This window comes from Oryctolagus cuniculus, chromosome 4 (assembly GCF_051225735.1).
Source record: "Oryctolagus cuniculus isolate XC-2025 breed Fujian yellow rabbit chromosome 4, ASM5122573v1, whole genome shotgun sequence".
In the NCBI taxonomy this organism is placed as follows: Eukaryota; Metazoa; Chordata; class Mammalia; order Lagomorpha; family Leporidae; genus Oryctolagus; species Oryctolagus cuniculus.
This window is the reverse complement of record NC_142870.1, coordinates 47,471,591-47,492,162: the sequence shown is the minus strand read 5'-3', so window position 1 is coordinate 47,492,162 and position 20,572 is coordinate 47,471,591. Positions and strand designations below refer to the sequence as shown.

The 20,572-nt window shown below is 35.6% G+C and overlaps 1 protein-coding gene across 2 annotated transcripts in view; it reads right to left on the bottom strand.

The window, feature by feature from the left end:
- The window catches only part of EPHA3 (EPH receptor A3), a 394,767-nt gene that overhangs the window by 5,967 nt on the left and 368,228 nt on the right, over nucleotides 1-20,572 (bottom strand). For both annotated transcript variants that reach the window (XM_008267088.5, XM_002716757.6), the window contains exon 16: nucleotides 5,279-5,434. In XM_008267088.5, coding sequence (XP_008265310.3) covers nucleotides 5,279-5,434 — 156 coding nt within the window. The remainder of the gene's footprint in view (nucleotides 1-5,278; nucleotides 5,435-20,572) is intronic.

Sequence of the window (20,572 nt, the reverse complement as noted above, 5' to 3'; positions counted from 1 at the left end):
CTACCCACCATGCTGCCATGTCCAAAACATTCCTAAAGACACGGATGTTGCACCCGCAATACTATTCCCTTTGTGCTCATTTCATCCGATCATCTTATTTAAAAGAGGAACAGAAAATTTCAACACTAAAGAGTAACTTTATTTTGAGACTAGACTTTAAAAACGAGTTACTTGGTACTCGAAGGCAAAGGTGCCACATTGAAAATGGCATCCTGTGTGCAGGAAAATGAAGCACTGCAATTCATCTACAGTGTATTCATTCTGCACACTTAATTCCCCCTACAGTTTCAGTTGCAATCACTGTGCCTTTTCCCTTTCTCTCTTCCTTTCTCACTTTAATCTTAAATTAATCTTAGGCTACGAAATAATATTTTTAGAAATGTCGAGAGACTGACATTGTTGGAGGATGGATTAAGCTGCTGCTTGCAATGCGGGCATCCCACATCAGAGTGCCATATCAAGTCCTGCCTGCTCTGCTTCTGGTCCAGCTTTCTGCTAATGCACATGGGAAGGCAGTTTCAGACCCCTGCCACCCAAAATTTAGACCAAGGTGGAGTTCCAGGCTTATAAGTTGGAGCTAGTCAAACGCTGGCCATTGAAGCAATTTGAGGAGTAAACTAGAGGACAGAAGATCACTCTCTCTCAGTCTCTCCTTTTCTCTGTGTCATTCTGCTTTTCAAATAAATAAACGAATAAATCTTTAAAAACGTTTATTGAAAGGTAATGCATAGGAATGCAATTGACATTTTAAGATTCAATGATTGTTGACAGCCCTTGTCTCAACTGTTGAGGAACTGTTTTTTTTTTTTTCTTCACACTACATGTTGCACTCTTTACTTAGTGTAGGGTTAATCTTATAAGCAAACTGAAAATAGATCTTTGTAAAAATTAAGAATGGAAATAGGAGAGGGAGGTGGAAGAAGGGTGGAAGCATAAGTAGAATGGAGGGTGAGGTGGGAAGTGTCACTGGATTCCTGAATCTATATATATATGATACTACACTTGAACTTAGCCAAAAGGCCGAGAAGCGATGAATCTACATATATGAAATACATGAAACTTGTATACCTTAAATACAATTTTTAAAATGTTTATTGAATAAAACTGCATATTTTCTAGGCTTCTATTGAAAATTGGATGGCTCAAGTAGGTTGCATATTAATGAAATCTCTAAAATAACTGAAATAAATTCATATTTATTTGAGTGTGAAAGTCTATTGACATTTTCCTATGACTTGATAGGTTGTGTAGAACAAAAAAGAAAAGAAAACCAATATCTGTCTTAGGTATTTCTATTCTGTGAGAATCTAGTGTTATTTGGTCAAGCGAATCATTTCTGAATTGAGTCTGGATAGTAGCAAGAAAGCAGGTAATGGAAACAATCAAGTTCAAACAAAAAGTTCAAGACTACAAATAGAAATACAAAAAAATAGTTAAATATCTTATAATATTAAATGTGCAATTAACTGACTAGATTTACTCAAGTTGTTAATGTATTAGATATTTTTTTACTTTCATTTTTGTAATATAAACCAGAGGAATCACATATATGACACCATGAAGATCTGAGGGGAAAAAAAGACCATTACTTTCAGAGTTTTAGGGCAAAAGATGTCAATCCTACATTGTCTATACATGGAGGAAAAAGGAGAGAAGAATGAATATCGTTAGGAGGTGCACACAGTCATACAAGAAAAGTCCGTTCCCATCTTGAATGTCAAGGGTTCAAATAAAAATGATAATGAAGTGGGGGTCAGGTGTTTAGCCTAGTGATTAAGATGCTAGTTAAGACACTTGCATCCCAAATCAGATCTAGGTTCAATATCCAGCCCTGTTGCTGACAACAACCTCCTGTTAATGCAGACCAGGGGAGTGGACAGTTACGGATCAAGTAACTGGATTCCTGCCACTTACCTGGGAGACACAGACTGACTTCCCAGCTTCTGGTTTCAGACTACTTCTCACTCAAGGCATTTGGGAAGTAAACCAGTGTATGCGATCTCTCTCTCTCTATCTTCTCTTGCTCTTGTTCTCTCTCTCTCTTCACCTCTCCCTCTCTGGTAAGTAAAATCATCATCATAATTCTGAAATAAGATACCCTACTGATCCAAAAGAGTCTAATGTCCAGCACTGTATTTCTGACAAAAATACGTTGCTTTCTTTGTAGTATAACAAACACTATCTTTTCTCCTTCTTTTTAAATATTTATTTTATTTTGAAAGACAGAGTTACAGAGAGAGGTGAAGACAGAGAGAGAGGTTTTCCATCTGGTGGTTCACTCCCCAGATGGCTGCAACGGCTGGAGCTGCGCCAATACAAAGCCAGGAGCCAGGTGCTTCTTCCAGGTCTCCCACGTGGGTGCAAGGGCCCAAGGACTTGGGCCATCTTCCACTGCTTTCCCAGACCATAGCAGAGAGCTGGATTGGAAGAGGAGCAGCCGGGACTAGAACTGGCGCCCATATGGGATGCCAGCACTGCAGGCCAGGGCGTTAACCCACTGCGCCACTTTTCTCTTTGTCCCTCTTTTCTCCTTCTTAAAGCAAATAGCTTTCTCACCACACTCACAGCTTATATGGCTGACTATATTTAAATTTTGAACTAGCAGTTAATATTGAAAGTGTTCTGCCTCATCTCCTTCCATTAGTGTTTCATTATCTAAAGACTCTCAGTGTTGATATTTTATTGAGAATAAACATTTGCATAACTTTGCCTTTGAAAATCTGGCAATGATGTGGAAATGTTCAACTTCGTGTTTGTTCTTTGCTTTGCTTCTGTGCTCTAAACCAGGTGTTCCATGTATCACATCTCTAACTGTTTATATTACTAAAATAAGTTTATAAAAATATCTTAAATATATAAATATATCCTGTGATTGTGTCTGACCAAAATAACTATCATAGAAACCCAAAAGGTACTGTTGATTGGGGTCAGAACTCTATTCAATAAACACACTCTTCACTTTAAACAGGAAAACAAGTGCATGTTAAGTAGACTAGCGTGAGTTCATTTTCCGAGAACATGTTCTCATCTTCAATTATAACAAGCCCTCACTGCAGGATTTCTGTGGTTGTATGTTTCTCATTTGAATATTATACCATAAATTATGAACTTATTTATTTGTTGGGCATTTGTATCTCTATTAACATTGTACCTCCTTTACTGACACCTTATGTGGTTCTCCACACTGACACTGCTTCAATGAAACGCAGGGTGAAGATAAAAGTCTTTTTATATTCTGTAACATTTAAATATTCAAATATGATTTGGAGTTGATAAGATTCAAAGGATCTTGAAGGCACTAAAGGGTTTAGTTACTGGAACTAATATCAAACAAAAGATGAACATTTTCCCAACAGACCACAGAAGCTACAACATCCTGGACAACTTTTGGTGTGTCTACCCAGCACAAAGCTTTAGCTTTGATGGTCTTCCATCTTACCATCAGGAAAGACTCTAAACCAAGCTATAAACTGCTTCATATCACTTCATTTGAGCAGAAATGGTTAGACAATGGCAAATAACCATGATTTTAGAGGTAGTAATCTAAAAGTGAGACTGAGTCAGAGTTTTCTTCTTAGGGCTTACAAGTAAGAGAGTTGGCTCCTGGGGTTGAGAAACCCATTTTTAGTTATGTGAATAGAAATCTAGGGATAAAAGTGACTATTCAGAAAAAGAAAAAAACTAATGATGTCACATTAGGGAGTGAAATGGCTTTCATTCACCGATACAAGGAATACTACTTGAACTTTCACTTTCTAAGTTCTGTTTGCCAGACCTCAAAAACAAGGAATAGTTTTTTGGCTATTCACTGCATTCACTTAATTCTTTTCTTAAGTTCATGGGTTTCGTGGATAAAAATATCCCTGTTACTGAAAGATCCCTGTAAGAAATACTGCACAGTATGCTTGATTATGTCAGCTTCACACTCATGCAACCATAAATTCATACTAACATTGTAACACATATGCTCTGTTTCCCAACTATCAGTATTTTATGGAAAATAAAAAGTCCTTCATTTTCTAGTATTCTACTTCGGAGAGTAGATATTCTATAATAGTGATGATGTAAAATGTTCATTTAGTCACTATGAAAACTACTTTAAGCCTTCAACATGTTTCCTTGAATGTCAGATCGTCTGCTGAGTTCTGAATTTTCCATATTCACAGAGGTAAAAATAACAGAATACCTCATCTACAGGAATATAATAATTTCATGCCTTGTCTATATTTTTAAGAAGAGAAGGAGAAATTAGAGAGAGAGAGAACTTCCATCCTCTGGTTCACTCCCCAAATGACAGCAACAGCCAGGCCTGGGCAAGGTTGAAGCCAAGGAGCCACGAGTTTCCACTGAGTCTCCCATATGGGTGCAGGGGCCCAAGCGCTTATGTCATCCTCCACTGCTTTCTCAAGCACACTAGCAGAGAGCTGGATCAGAAGTGGAGCAGCCAGATTTGAACAGGTGCCCATTTGGGATGCTGGTACTGCAAATGGCTGCTGAACTCACTGCCACATAGCCAACCCTGACAAGTATTTGTTTTGTTTTGTTTGTTTGTTTTTTAAATTAAGGGCTTGCATCTGCAAGTGTGGACATCGGTCTACCTGTAGTTCATAATATCCATGAGGACACCTATCTTTGAGCTCTATTCTGAGGAAAACAGTATCAACTCAATCAATCTAGAAACTGTGGTTCACAAAATCACCTAGGGCTCAGCTCCATGGTTACAGGAGACACTCACAAGATTACAACTAAAATTTATAACACATTGTAAATTGCAATCACAATCTATATCTAACTCCATATACAGTTACCATGAAATTCATTTGGCATTGTCAAATATGGATGAATTTCACTTATTATTACTCATCTACTTTTCAATATTTATTACTGCTTTTTAGATCCCTAAAACTTTGTCAGTGAAAAGCATAATTGCATCCATACATACTTTTTATTATTTAACTTTTTTATTCATTAAAAGGTGATGGCAAGTTAGGAGAAAATTATAGCATATACCGCATATTAAATATTTTGCTGTCTGATTTGGTGATGGAATCAGTTTCAATATTAAATCCTTCTCACTGTATGTTTGTAAACCTTGTACAAGTTTCTGTCTAAATGATGGTTCAAACAATCTAGTCCTTACTTACAGAAAAACATAAAAGCAGCACACATTTAAATAATGTTATCAATCTTTCTAAAAATAAAAATTATAAAGCAAAGAGAAAAAAAAAGTAGATGACTAAGGCCAACCAGCTGTGCTCACTAGCAAGTTTTGACTTACTCTGTGGAAATCTTGGCTATGGTGTCACAAGAACTGTACTCCACGCCTGTGAAGATCTCCTTGCAGTGTGCTGTCCGGACACCATTAAGCCAGTCACCTGTTGTGCGGAAGGTAGTGATGTCGACATTGCTTTGGTCCAGAAGGAGGTTTGATGGCCTGTGAGAAAAGAAAACACCAAAAGGACAGAGATCAGGAGCCAGCAGAGTTGTGACCTGTCAAAATTTGACACCAGTATCAGCAGGAACTTCCAGATTTCATGTGGTGCTCCTGTTCCTCTGTAGAATTTACCTGCTATGAAGGCTTTGTCTGTTCAAGCTCACAGCTTGGAGAAGACTGTATAATCATCATCACATTTAAGCGTCCCCTTCTCTACTCTTGGCTGTTTTTTAAATCATTGCAACTTTGACAGTGAGAGGTCTAAATATGTCTACAACGTGACTTTATAATAATTTAATTTGTTTAGTCAGTAAAGATGATTGTAATTTAGGATTTAATTATAGCAAACACCCATTGCATGCTTCTCAGCTTTGTGATGGAATCAGTTTCAGTGTCAAATCCTGCCCACTGTTGGTTGTTTGCCCTTTTTGGTTGGAACCATCTAGATTTCACTTGCAAGAAGATATAAAAGCAGCACAGATTTGAATAATGTTACAAAGTAATGTCATCAAAATGGAAATCACAAAAGAAGTAGAAACAAGTCGATGAGTAATACGTGAAATTCATGCATACTTGGCAACCAAGTGGATTTCATGATATCGATATAGATGACTAGATGATAGATTACATATTAGATAGATGATTGGTAGATCAATAGAAAGATATAGGCTATGACTATGATTCACATAACATGATTAGCGTTAAGTACAGGACACCATACTTATCAGCATTAAGAACAGAGTCCTTTAGGATTGTTTCATATAATTATGGGCCTGATGGTAGATATATGGCCACCTGCAAAATCTGATGATTCAAAAAAAAAGAGATATAAAGGAAATAGGGGAGACTATGCATGCTTCAGGAGCCAAAAGCAGCATCCTGTTAGTAATATGCCTTGGGCTTTTTTCCCCCCAGCTCTCAGTGTCTTCTTTAATTTTCCTTTGACTCACAAGTCTGGGACTAGTTCCCAAGTCAACCTCTCTTTCTTCATTTCTTTTTCTATTAAGAAATGGAGCGTAAGTACAAAGTACTTGTTGTCAGGTTATATTAAAAGTTCACAAACACTTGCAATATGCTAGGCACTATGCTAGGACTCTTGACTACTATGCTATGCCATGTTGCATTTTACTTAATTTTTAAGCTATTTATGATTCCATGATGTGGCTTCTTGGGTTTTGTTTGCCATGAGGTCTAGTGATTGAGTGCACAGATACTGGACCCATATGACTGAGTATGTAACATACTATCTGTGTGACCTTGAAGATTTTTGTGTCTTGTCTGTTTCCTCATCTGTGAAGTGGGGAAGATGGTAATGGTACAGATTTCCCACAAATGAAGATGATGTGAGCCTGTGTAGCTAGTACTTACAGAAGAGCTAGCACATAACAAGCACTATCTGTTAGCCATTTGTTCCTCTTTACATATTTAAAACTTCAAAAATAAAGCAACATAATAAATACTAGTTTAAGAAAATTCAATGATGTTGTTCATTACACTTTTGACTAATGAGAAGTTCAGTCATGCAAAATATTAAATATGAATCCCTGTAAGAGTGGGAACTGGGGCTTCTTTGGAACAATCAATAACTTTTTACCAACTCACAATGATTCTACAGCCAGTGTTTAGAAATGGACATATATTCTGCCTTCTATCATTTGTTTTCATTATTGCAATAAGATATATCATTAACACTAAACTGTAGATATAATAATCTTTATTTTATAATTGAGAAGGCATATTTTGATTTATTTTTACTTTTTCAGAATTGTTATTCAGATCTTTAAAGGTTTACATGATATCCAGGTTGGATTTAATGTAATGTATTAATACTAATATCTTAACATTTTAAAAATTAAAATTCTGAATATTAGAAGCTGTATAACTAAAACTTCATGTTTTTCTTACACTTGTAAAAATCAATGATTTGCTGAAATGGAATCCATCATGCAAATTTTTTAAATTCAACATTTGAAAACATTTAAATTCAATATCTTGGTATAAGAAGAAACCAAAACAAATGAGGCCTATATTGATATGCATTTATTTTTATTTTAGCAATAATTTTAACTCTACAATCTGATAATTCCAATAATATATTTAGAAATAGCATGAAGTAAGAGCAAAATGAGCCATTTAGATGAAATGAAATTGTATACAGCTTTACTTATGAGTAACAACCATTGATTATCATTTAGGATAGATGGCAAAAGTTCCTGCTTTAAATGTGAAAATCTGTCTGAGAAGCACTTAAATATTTTTAACTGGAAAGCTATTATTATTAAGGATATTCCTTCAGCTCACTGCCTGATGTACAAGAGACATGCATCAGTTAGAAACTGATTTCCAAAACAGGACAATTTGGGATCATGCCCTAGACTTTCATACTACTGCTTAAAACACAGGAGAACCTTGTAAGCTGATTGTCAACTCATTTGGAATTTTTTGATGATACATTAAATTTATGTGATAGAAAGTGTCAAGTTTTAATGTAACTTTATACTAAGTTTAAGGAACACAATGAAACATTAACTTTTTTTCTGCTTGTATTTTCATCCTTCTTGTCTTGATCATTTCTTAAAGAGGAGGATAGCTGAGAAGTTTAGGGCTTTTCAATCTTCTTTGCATAGACTAAGCTCAATTATTTCAATCCTTTCTACTTAACGTACTTAAATTTATCGAGTTTTATAATTTTTGATGTGACATAATTTGGTTTTAACTAATTTCAAGAATTGCTTCTTAAAAAAAAGAAAAATACAACAAGGTTATGCATTATTTGACAAAGTAGTAATTGTCTTTCCATTAGGGATATCTAGAAATCTGTAAAATATAAATGACATTTTATAAATTATTAATTTGTTCATTTGTGGCACATATATGCAAATAACTTTCTATGATTTTTACTTATTTGAAAAAGTAAAACCCAAATAATTCTCGTAATTGAAAATGTTTTATTTTTGTTCTCCTAAGAGTATGATAAAGTAAAGACACAAATATAAAATACAGATTCTGACACTAACACAATATTCTTGAGTTGTCTTCATATAGATATAATGAGTGAAATAGCCTTTGTCACTAGCAAGCATTAAATATGGTATTGAATTCACTGGATAAGTCTCTGAATCAGTAAATATACCTGAAAGAAATAGCATTAAGTCAAATGTAAAACAAAATTCTATGAGAAAAATGAAGGCTTAGAAATGGGACAATATGTTATTAAAAAATCTCTAGAAATACACACACAAGCATGCACAAACACATGTCTATATCTACAGAAGCTGTAGCATAGAAACTAATGTCAATTTGCACCCCCCATGAATAGTAATTCAGGTTTATTTATGGGATTGTGAGTATAAAGAATCAAACCCCAGGACATTTATTCAGAATATTTATGAAGTGTGCCTAATAACAAAATGTAGAAATTTTTCTTCTCAATTCAGAATGGTTTGTAGTTTTAAACTCAACACTTTAGGCAGACTCAACAAGAGTTTGAAAAAAAAAAAAAAAACTAATATAAACAAATTGAAATAGAACAGGACGTGCAGATTAGGGATTAAAGTGACCCCAACTGAGTTTTTCTGTTTATGACTTGGATCAAAGTGCAACCAAGACAAAAAAAAAATGACCTAATTTTAATGCCAGTGACCTCAGAATAACCAGCCCTGCAAAGTATCATTTTTCCACTTCCAGGATTTCTCCAGGGATTTCAAATAAAAATTGGTTTCTTTCCTCCTCCGAGAGGACATCTGGAGAGTTTATCAATGGATAGGAATTTGTCTCTCACTGTGAAGAGCCTGTGATGTCTCTTCATGCGCACCAAGGGAATCTGTGCTTTTTGAGCAGCTGCAGGCGTTGGCGTTTTTTTAGACCCAGCCCCAGACGCTGGGTCTGAAGGGGAAATTTATAGGCTGGTTGATGTGCACCGTGAGCTCACACTTTTACTAGACAAATTAGATAGGTTTCAATCCGTGCAGCTGTAAACGATGTCCTACAGAGTTCCACCTGATCTTTTACAGTTTTTCATAAATCAGTGCCTACTGGCCTCAGACTGCAGTCATTAAAAAGAAATCATGGAAATTACAAGTTTGCTCTGGGGAAGCAAAAAATAACTTTCCTCCCTTTCTTTCTCCATCTCTCTGGTTAGGTTTCTGAATTATTCTTTTATGAGTATTTGTACTGTTATATTAAAGAGGTACAGATTTTCTCCCCATCAACACCCATTTTGCTGCAATTGGTTGCACAGTAATTAGCATTAGGTACAGGTAAACAAATGTCATTTAAAGACTGCCAATTCCAAGAACATCTCCTGATAATGGCCTTCTTACAACATCACCTTAGAATTTTGATCACTAGGATTTAACAAGACATTACCTTTTTACAATGTGAGACTTTTTTGTTTACAAGGACTTTGTTTTTCATCCAGCAAATAATGATTAATACACTTTTGTTGAATAAATGGGTAGATGTTTATTAAATTGAGAAGGAGATATATTAAGGGTGCATGTTTTAACACTACAATTATTATATGTTGTGAATAATTTCAGGGAATAAATAAAATCACAAGAGTAGTTTCTTAAAACCAAAACACTAATGTATTATCTGAAAAAAGTATTATACTTTTAAATATATTATAAACAGTACATTTTACAACTTATTTTTAATTTATTTTAATTCAAATTATATAATCACTGTATTTTAGGTGGAGAATCTTATATTTGTCAGTGTATTTTAACACACATTGATGATGATCATGACCTTTCTTATCTCTAACATTAAAAATCCAGGTAAGATTAAAAGAATTTTTCATTAGTAAAAATGAATCTGAATATTTATAGTACCCAACAGAAAAGTAGCACACAAATGACACATTAAAGAGAAGTAAAGTCATTGTGTTTATTTGAATTGTCTCTAGGTCTCATGGACAAAAATCTTAGCAGTTATAGCTGTTGCATTTGGTTTAATTCCTCCCATGGTAACATGAGCTACTGTGATATTAAGAATTAAAAAAGAGATAGATCACCTGTATTTCTTCCCAATTTGCTTCCTTCTAAAGGGCTCTGTATCCTATTTGTTCAGTGAGCAAAGTCACACTGTCATTTTCAGAATTTAAGGTCAAAGTCATTTTGAGAAATAAAGACAGACTGTTTTTCAGTAGTTAGATTTATTGTGAAGGATACAGGATTTGTCAAAACAGCAGTTATTCTCAAACGGAATTATAATGTGCATTCAGAGATCAGAATATATTTGCTAATGCTTACTTATTGTCATTTAAATGGAAAAATTATGAGTAATATTTATATTTCTCCATTTATGTTGCACATTAATAAAAATAAATCCTTTCAAATTTAGCAATTTATGGAATGGAACAATGCATTTTAAATCATTTCAATTATATTAACTTGTATAATAAGTTCTGTAGAACCTCATTCTAAATATATCAAACATTTTGTTTAATTCTTCACACCACCTCACTGTAAATATTTTGAGGGGCAGCCTTAGGGCCAGCATTGTGGCACAGCAGGTTAAGTCATTGCCTACAACTTAGTCACAGGTTTGAGTCCCAGCTGCTTCATTTCTAATCTAGCTCCATGTTAAAGTGTCTCGGAAAGCCGTGGAAGATGGCCGAAGTTCTTTGGTCCAAGTCACCCAAATGAGACACAGATGGAGATCCAGTCTCCTGGCTTCAGCCTGGCCCGACCTCAGCAATTGTGGCCACTTGGAGAGTGAACCACCAGATGGAAGATTTCTCACCCCACCCTGTCTCTTTCTTTTACTTTGTAAGTCAGTTGTTCAAATAAACAATCTTTAAAAAAATATTTCAAACACATCACTTCATTCTTCCAAGAACTTGGATTCAACTATTTTGTGGTAATATTGGCAGCTCCATGGCCTGTATTATAAAAATTCTGTGTATTGAAGAACAAGTTAATTTTCTATTAAATGAAATAAGCCTGAATCTGAAAGAAAAATATCATGTTTTTTCTTATTTGTGGTAGTTAATGTATAGAATATTTTTAAAAATTATGGATATCATATTATTTGGTATCTAGGTATAAATGTTGCATCAATGAGTCATACCTTATAAATGACAAAATACCCTGTTTCATGCTTTCATGAAATCCTCACTCTTTGATAATAATATCTTTGATTTCAAGAAAAAATAGTGTATATTTATAGATACATAATGTTTATATTTAAAATGATTGTGGCAAAATGTTTTAAATAAATATAAAAAAAGAAAAAAGAAAAATATTATATTTCAGAAAATGAAGAAATATTAGAAACTAGAAAGGATATCTTACTAATTGAATAGTAATAGTCAACCTTTTTTTCTATTTTAATCTTTTTAAATTTTGTATCCATTCACAAAACAAATTTACTTATACCATATATTATTCATCTCATATAAAATAACCTTTCATATGGTTTTTTTTTAAATGAATTTTGCTGGCTGGCGCCGTGGCTCACTAGGCTAATCCTCCGCCTTGCGGCGCCAGCACACCAGGTTCTAGTCCCGGTCAGGGTTCTGGATTCTGTTCCGGTTGCCCCTCTTCCAGGCCAGATCTCTGCTATGGCCCGGGAGTGCAGTGGAGGATGGCCCAGGTCTTTGGGGCCCTGCACCTGCATGGGAGACCAGGAGAAGTACCTGGCTCCTGGCTTCGAATCAGCACGATGCGCTGGCCGCAGTGCACCAGCTGTGGCAGCCATTGGAGGGTGAACCAACGGCAAAGGAAGACCTTTCTCTCTCTCTCTCGCTCACTGTCCACTCTGCCTGTCAAATATTTAAAAAAAAAAAGAATTTTGCTTAAAGTCATTGATGATCCGCTATAGATATCAAAATATTCAGATGCCCAAATCTCTTATAGTCAATTATTTTTTATTTTATATTTTCATGCATTGTGTGCACATCCTTTATATCAACGTTAGATGACTTAAAATACCCACTACAATGCAAAACATATGTAAATAGTTTTTACAACATATTCCTTAGGGAACAATGACAGGAAAATCATAGGTACATGTTTAATAGACACATTTTTTTCTCCAGTATTTTCAGTCTGGTGTTTATTGTATTAGTGGGTGCAGAACCGGTCGATACTTGGCTTGTGAAGTAAGAAAAAAGTTGTCACTGTAAGACCATTCTCTATGCAATTTTTGCTTTGAAAAATATGCACAACAAAATGAATCATCTTAGCTATTTTGAAACATGTAGTTTAACAGCAAGAAGTGCAGCCATCACTCCTATCCATCTCCAGAACTCTACATTCTCAGACTTATCCATTACACAATAATGGCCCATTCTTTCTTGCCCTAAAGCCCTGGAAACCACAATTTTACTTTTTGCTTCTATAAATTTGACTCTCTAAGTTCCCTAAATAGATGGAATCATACAAGTATAGTATTTGTCTATTGTGACTTGCACATTTTGTTTAGCGACATTTTCTATCAAGAACATCTTTAAGGAAGATTTACTTGTGCATTACGATTATGTTTCTGGTAAATATCTTTAAAATACTATTTTCAAGTTATCTTTCCTTTCATCATTCAATTACAATTAGACCTCTTAAAATTTCATATCTGTCAATCTTAAAGACTCAAAATAGTTCTCTGAAAAGAATGTAATGCTCTTCTTGCTTAAATGAATGCTTTATCCTCAGTTCTCTTTTTTCAGCCATTTTATAGCTTTTGATAATTTAGTTAAAACTATCCTGTTCTTGAAAATTCCTTGAGCTATTATTTTCTTTAATGTTCTCAATCGCATTCTGACTCTTGATTGTTCCTTGTTTCTACCTATCACTTCTAACTCTTCTGTGCAGTAGTTGGTACTATTACTCAAATTCTAGACAGAGATAATTTTCCTTCTCTCTTGATGGGAGTCAATTTAATGGGTTAACATTCTGAAATACTAAGGAATGTTTCATATTATATTTCTTTCTAGGATTGCCACCCCTGACACTGATTGGTTTCACAAACTTCCATCACAAGATACTTGAAATCTCTTTTGGATACAACCATATCCTGTTATACACTACAAAAGCATTCTTTCATGACAGTCAGCATTTTAATTTTGTAGACATTTGAGTTAATGACTTCTGGACCAAGTGATGCATTTTAGGGACTTCAAGAAAATCCCAAATGGCAAGGAGAGATTGAAAATTATAGTTTTGTGGACTGAGATGAGAGACAACTCTGTTTCAGTCTAAACGAACCAACAACCACCACCATTCATGTATTAAAGTCTCATGACAATTCACAAGATACAAGAACTTTAATTAGAAATTAAATAATGTTAGGTAAATAAAGAAGGCTACATTTGTGATGAAAATCCCATTACTAGATTGAGACTTGCACGTACTAAGCATGTTCCTAACTGTGACTGCTCTTTTTATCTCTACTGCAGTAATTCTCTAAATTGTATTCATAGCTTTAATATCCTCCCCAAGTTTGTGATGTGAACTTGAGCTTCTGGAGGGACTCATTTTTACAAAACTGCTCGTCCTCTGCCTTTCCTACCACTGTCAATGAGAGTTCTGGTCTTGCCACCCTCCACTTTCCAAACCTAGAAGGACTGTCCAATAATGACACTGCCACTTTGCACATCACAGTACCATAATTTTATTTCAGAAATTTTTCATTCACACAACTTTTTTTTTTATTTCCTTTGTTAAATCCCTATAAGGTCTTTTCTTAAACTGCTGAAATTCCCCCCATTCTTTATCAGGAATCACTTCCAGTCTTTCCTAATAGAGCTATCAGACTGCCCTATTGACACACAGCAACACATCTAATAATTTCTTGACTGGCTCTCCCTTTCCACACACGGTTCTAGAAGTGACAATCTATCAAATATTTCTCCCTAATTTCCTTTTTTTATCTTATGTTATGATAGAATATTTGTTCAATGTACTGTGGACACACAACATACACTTTTGGGTATCTTGCTTTTTTGTATAGTGTTCCCTTAGCCTGTTATATTTTTAATCTGATCATGTAAAAGGAATTTCATCCATTATACAAGTCATTTCTTTTATACAATTGACAGGGAATTCCAAAGAAGCTACAATTAAACTCATATCTCCTCATGAATACTTACCCTTTTAGCTTTAATATTTATACATTTCAGGGATATTATAAAATATATGAATATTTTTCCATCTTGTATCTAGGGATAAGCTATTGAAGATGCAAGCAGAGTAATGTCACCAATATAATCGCCATGGGGCCTAGCATAATGCTTTGTATAAGGTGACTGCTAAATAAACATTTGTAACTTCATATTGATGTACAGCCAAGACTTCAAACTCATACATGTGTCTTGTGATTTACTCTAATTTGTAAGATAAATAAATCAGTTATGATTCTGACACATTCCAAATACAGGCTTTTTATCTTCTGCACTTTTAATCATATACAATGAACAATATATTCACATAGACACATACGAGAGGAGATTGTTTGAGAATGATCTAATTGTGAATCATTAATTAAAACAAATATTGAAGCCCTCGCCATGACTGTTGATGAACAACTTAATATGTTATCCCTTTTAGTATTTTTGTTTGTTTGTTCTACTTAATGCTTTTGGTTGAATACTGTAATCAATACACAGTTATTCTTAAGTGCTGAAACTTAACTGAAAAGTGATCGCTGTTAAATATAAGAGTGGGAATAAGAGAGGGAAGAGATGTGCAATTCGGGACATGCTCAAGCTGACTTGCCTCAAACGGTAGAGTTAGAAACATATCAGGGGATTCCAATTCAATCCCAAAAAGGTGGCATGTACCAATGCCATCTCACTAGTCCCAGTGATCAATTTCTGTTCACAATTGATTGTAATGATAGGACTAAGAACCAAAGGGATCACATAAACAAGAATAGTGTCTGCAAATACTAGCTGATAGAATCAAAAAGGGAGAGAATGATCCAACATGGGAAGTGAGATACACAGCAGACCCATAGAATGGCAGATGTCCTAACAGCACTCTGGCCTCAGAATCAGCCCTTAAGGCATGTGGATCTGACTGAAAAGCCCATGAGAGTATTTCAGGCATGGAAAGCCAAGACACTCTGGGGAAAAAGAAAAAAAAAAAAAAAACCTAAATGAAAGATCTCTGCGAGTGAGATCCCAGTAGAAAGAACGGGTCATCAAAGAAGGAGGTACCTTTCTCTGAAGGGAGGAGAGAACTTCCACTTTGACCATGGCCTTGTCTAAATATGATCAGAGTCGGTGAGCTCAGGGGGCTTCCATAGCCTTGGCAGCTCATGGCAAGAGCCTAGGGTGATTACTGATGCCATAAACAAGAGTGTCAATTTGTTAAGTCAACAACAGGAGTCACTGTGCACTTACTCCTCATGTAGGATCTCTGTCCTTAGTGTGCTGTACATTGAGATTTAATGCTATAACTAATACTCAAACAGTATTTTTCACTTTATGTTTCTGTGTGGGAGCAAACTGTTGAAATCTTTACTTAATGTATGCTAAACTGATCTTCTGTATATAAAGAGAATGGAAAATGAATCTTGATGTGAATGGAAGGGGAGAGGGATTGGGAAAGGGGAGGGTTGCGGGTGGGAGGGACGTTATGGGGGGGAAGCCATTGTAATCCATAAGCTGTACTTTGGAAATTTATATTAATTAAATAAAAGTTAAAAAAAGTGAAATGATCCCCATTAAAAGATTCCTACATCTATATATGAAAGAAATTTTTTTTTGTAAAATAGGTTTAAAACATATTTAGCTGACATACCCCAAGAAAGTAAAATTTTTAACTATGATTAACAAGGTCAAGGCTGACACTGGAAACATTTTTTCTTCTAAGAATGGTGTGGCTTATCCTAAATGATACTATAGAATACTTGTGTAGGCACAATTTTATTCACTGAAGCAGATATACATGGCATTCAGAAATTTGGGTCCCTGGTACTAGCCACAAGCTCAGATTGGAACATCCTTCACTGAGTTTTCAAGGGATTTTTCTGGGGTTAAATTGATAGAAAAGCATATGTGAAATGTTACTTAGCAGAAAATGTTAAGCTTTTGCCAGATGCTAGTCACCCTAAGAAATATGTTTAATGAACAGAAAAACACTAGAACTTTTTCTAAAAATTATATCTATTGATATTAAATTTAAAAATGATACTAGCAAATATTTATTCATGCATTTAGGAGACATTTATTGAGTTCCCACTATCAACCTGGCACTAACAATAAAGAGAAGCATGACATCTGATGGCTCAGGATTTAGTTTCCTGAGATAATGCTGTCTTCAAAAGAATGCACTCACTGAGAGATAACAAGTAAAGGAATAATAAAGAGTGGAAATATGGTGTTATGCAAAAGTATAATGGCATTAAACTTTATATTGTGTTGCCAGAGAACAGCTCAATAAATCCATGATGTATAAGCTGCTTTCCATTAAAAAAGACACAAAATAAATTTGAGATGTGGAGAACAATGTATGCTGAAACATTTTAGCTTTATAATGGGATTAGAAGTGGCTGCTGAGATTAGACTGTTGTTCAAGTGGCACGAGTGCTGGATTCTGTCCCGGTTGCCCCTCTCCCAGGCCAGCTCTCTGCTGTGGCCAGGGAGTGCAGCGGAGGATGGCCCAAGTGCTTAGGCCCTGCTGTCGCCTAGGAGACCAGGAGGAAGCACCTGGCTCCTGGCTTCGGATCAGCACAGTGCGCCACCTGTAGCAGCCATTTCGGGGTGAACCAACGGAAGGAAGACCTTTCTCTCTGTCTCTCTCTCTCACTGTCTAACTCTGCCTGTTCAAAAAAAAAAAAAGAAAAAAAAAACTACATATTCCCATGATCTACATAGTCCCAAGCACTCTGGCTTCTGTTTGCCTCCTTGGATTATGACAGACATTTCCTTTCCCCACTACTCTTTAGCAGTGTTTTTCCTCTACCACTTCCCAGGAAATCACCAAACTCTTTTCTCAAGATCGTTACAGTTCATTTACCTTATGTCAAGAATATTTTTTTCAGAGAGGGGAGTTCTTTGAACAGCTGGCTTATATGTTCAGGTCTCAGCTCAAATGTCACCTCCGTGGAGGGCTTTTTCCCAATCATTCTTTCATGATTTACCATAACTCTCCATGCATTTCTTTCAGTGGTCTGCCCTTGTCTATTGTTCGTTGTACCTATTCTATCATGTAAGCTGCGGATGGCCATGACCATATTTGTTTTCTTCACTGTTCTTCAGAGTCAGCAATATGCTAGTACATGGTACACTGGCATATAATTGTTGGGTAGGAAGTTAAATACTAGCCTATGTGTTTGAGAGAGACCAAGGGAAAAAAACAAGTTAGCGCAGGAAGGAATGTAGGAATCTTAGAAGCCTGCTTTGGGACAGCCCAGCATTTACATTTCCGAAGGACTGTCCATGTCAGCAGGTCCCGCTGCCTCTCCTGGAGTCACGCCAGGGGAAACTTTCTGGAAAGTTGTCAAAGGGGGTATACTTTGGGATAACACTGTGAGATAAAGCCCTTGGGGAACTTCACGCACCAAAACTCCTTGCCCAGCAACATCCCAGAATAAGATGGAGAGAGTAGGAGAAATGGTGAGAACTGGACCCCATACCCATATAAATCCCAGCCTAAATATACTCTGTTCCTCGCTGAGTTGCCTACCTGGCATGTCTGGTGTCTGCATCATTAAGCTCCGCTAGCTTGGTTACCACCAATCCCCATCTCACATTTAAAACTGTTTTCTTAGGAGCAGGGCAAGAACCTCTGTTCCAGCTTTCTCTGGTAACATAATAATTAATTGTTGAAATAATGAATAAATAGATATTTGAGTAAATGAAATGTCATTGGAAAAGAAGTGCCTTTTAAACCATCAGAAATAATTCAGATTTCTTTTTTTCTCTAAGTGTAATGATGCTATGGTTTGGATATGGTTTGTGTGTCTCCCAAGGCTTCATACATTAAAATTAATCCACATGGCGAGGAGTTACTACAAGAATAATGTGTAGAGGTTTAGCCTTTGGGAAGTTATTACGATCAGATAAGGTCTTTTTATTATATAAGGGGAACATATTTTGTGTATTTCATACTGTAATTCATACAGTTTTAAGAACACATTGATACATCCCACACGATCCTTCCTCACTCCCACACTCCTTCCTTTCTTATTTTTCATTTAATTTTTGTAATGGCATTCTTTCAATTTACTAGGACTTTAGGGTACAATTCCCATGACTCAATTCTAGTGGTTGTATAGCAGAGGGAGAGAGATACAGAAAGGCACATACTGCTTTCTGTCTTTACATGTGAACCTTAGACCTTGGACCTCCAGAACTATAGTGGCAATTAACCTGTATGCACAAAGTATCTGTCTCAAGTACTTCATTTTTGAAAAAAAAATTTTATTTATTTGAAAGCACAATTAGAGAAAGATAAACAGAGAGATACAGAGTGAGAGACAAAGAGAGATGGATCTTCCTTCTGCTGGTTCACCAGCCAGATGGCCAAAATGGATGGGTGTGGGCATGCTCAAGGTCAAGAATCAGGAGCTTCTTCTAGGTCTGTCACCTGTGTGGCAGGACCCCAAGCACTCCTGCGATAGAATCTGAATGACTAGCTTGGGATAAACATGGATAGCTGTACATTTAATGTGTTCCCTAGGTAATTCTTACCACCAAATGTGAGAAATACTGCAGCAGGCATATTTATATGGGTATGTTTTTACAGAAAGAAAGAGTTCAAATATGTTTGAGGGAGAGAGGGAGTCTGAAGGGAAAGATGGAGTGAAGAGAGGAAGAAGAGAACTGAGGGAAAGTGAGAGAGAGAGAGAGAAAGAGAGAGAGAGAGAAAAGATTTGCCTGACAAGCAGAGGGACATTTCCTCTCTTATAATTAAAGAAGAGGACCAGAAGGCAAGCCAGGGAGGTGCAGCTATCAGTAAGTTTTATTGTTGTAAACTCTTATCTTATATTTTTCAATAAAGTGTCAAGGGATCATTGAAAAAGTAAAGGGGGTAATAAATTTAATTAGTCATAAAGAAGGATGAAATAATTCTTGTCAAAGGTAGAAAGACTGATTTTCTTAATAAAAATTAATTCTTGGTATTGTTGCATGGTTGTGTGATTTTGTTGGTAACAACTTTATGAGGACACTGTCTACCCAGTTTTGTTTTAATGGCAATTGGTAAACATGTAATTATAATTACTCTAGTTTTATATTTACTGAATTAAGGTGCATTGGATTTTGTAGAAAAATATTTGTAATTCATTAGATCTCTACATGCAGAAGTATGAAACAAATCCCCTACCTTACACAAAACAATCAAAACTTAAAAAAAAATCAACTCATAATGGATCAAGGATATAAACCCAAGAACTGAAACCACCAAATTACTAGAGGAAAATATAGGGTAAACACTACAAGACATTGGCATATGGGAGGAATTCTTGGTTAAGACCTCAGAATCATAGGAAATAAAAGCAAAAACAAACAGGATGGCATCAAGCTAAGAAGCTTCTACACAGTAAATGAAACATTTAACAAAGTGAAGAGGCAATTGACAGAATGGAAGAAAACATTTGCAAACTATAATCTCATAAAGGATTAATATCCAGAATAAATAAGGAGCTCAAGAAACTCAACAACAACAAAACAAACAATCCAGGTAAGAAACGAACTAAGGATATGAACAGGCATTTTTAGAATGATGAAATACAAGTGGTTGATAGACACATGAAAACATGACCAGGATTACTAGTCATTGGGGAAATGAAGATAAAAACCACAATGCAGATTCACATCATCCCAGTTAGAATGGCTATCATCAAAAAATCAGAAAATAACTAACGCTGGCAAGGATGTAGGGAAACAGACACCCTATTACATGGTTGTTGGAATGTAAACTAGTACAACCATTAAGGAAGACAATTTGGAGAGGCTTCAGAAGTCTTGAAACTGATTTACCATATGACTCAGATATTTCACTCCTCTGAATTTATCCAAAGGATATGAAATCAGCATAAGAAAGAGTTATCTGAAAATCCATATTTATAACAGCTTAGTTCACAAAAGCTAAGACATGGAATCGACCCAGATGTATATCAACTGATGACTAGATAAATAAAATGTAGTGTATATGTACAATGAAATACTATTCAGCAATAAAAAGAATG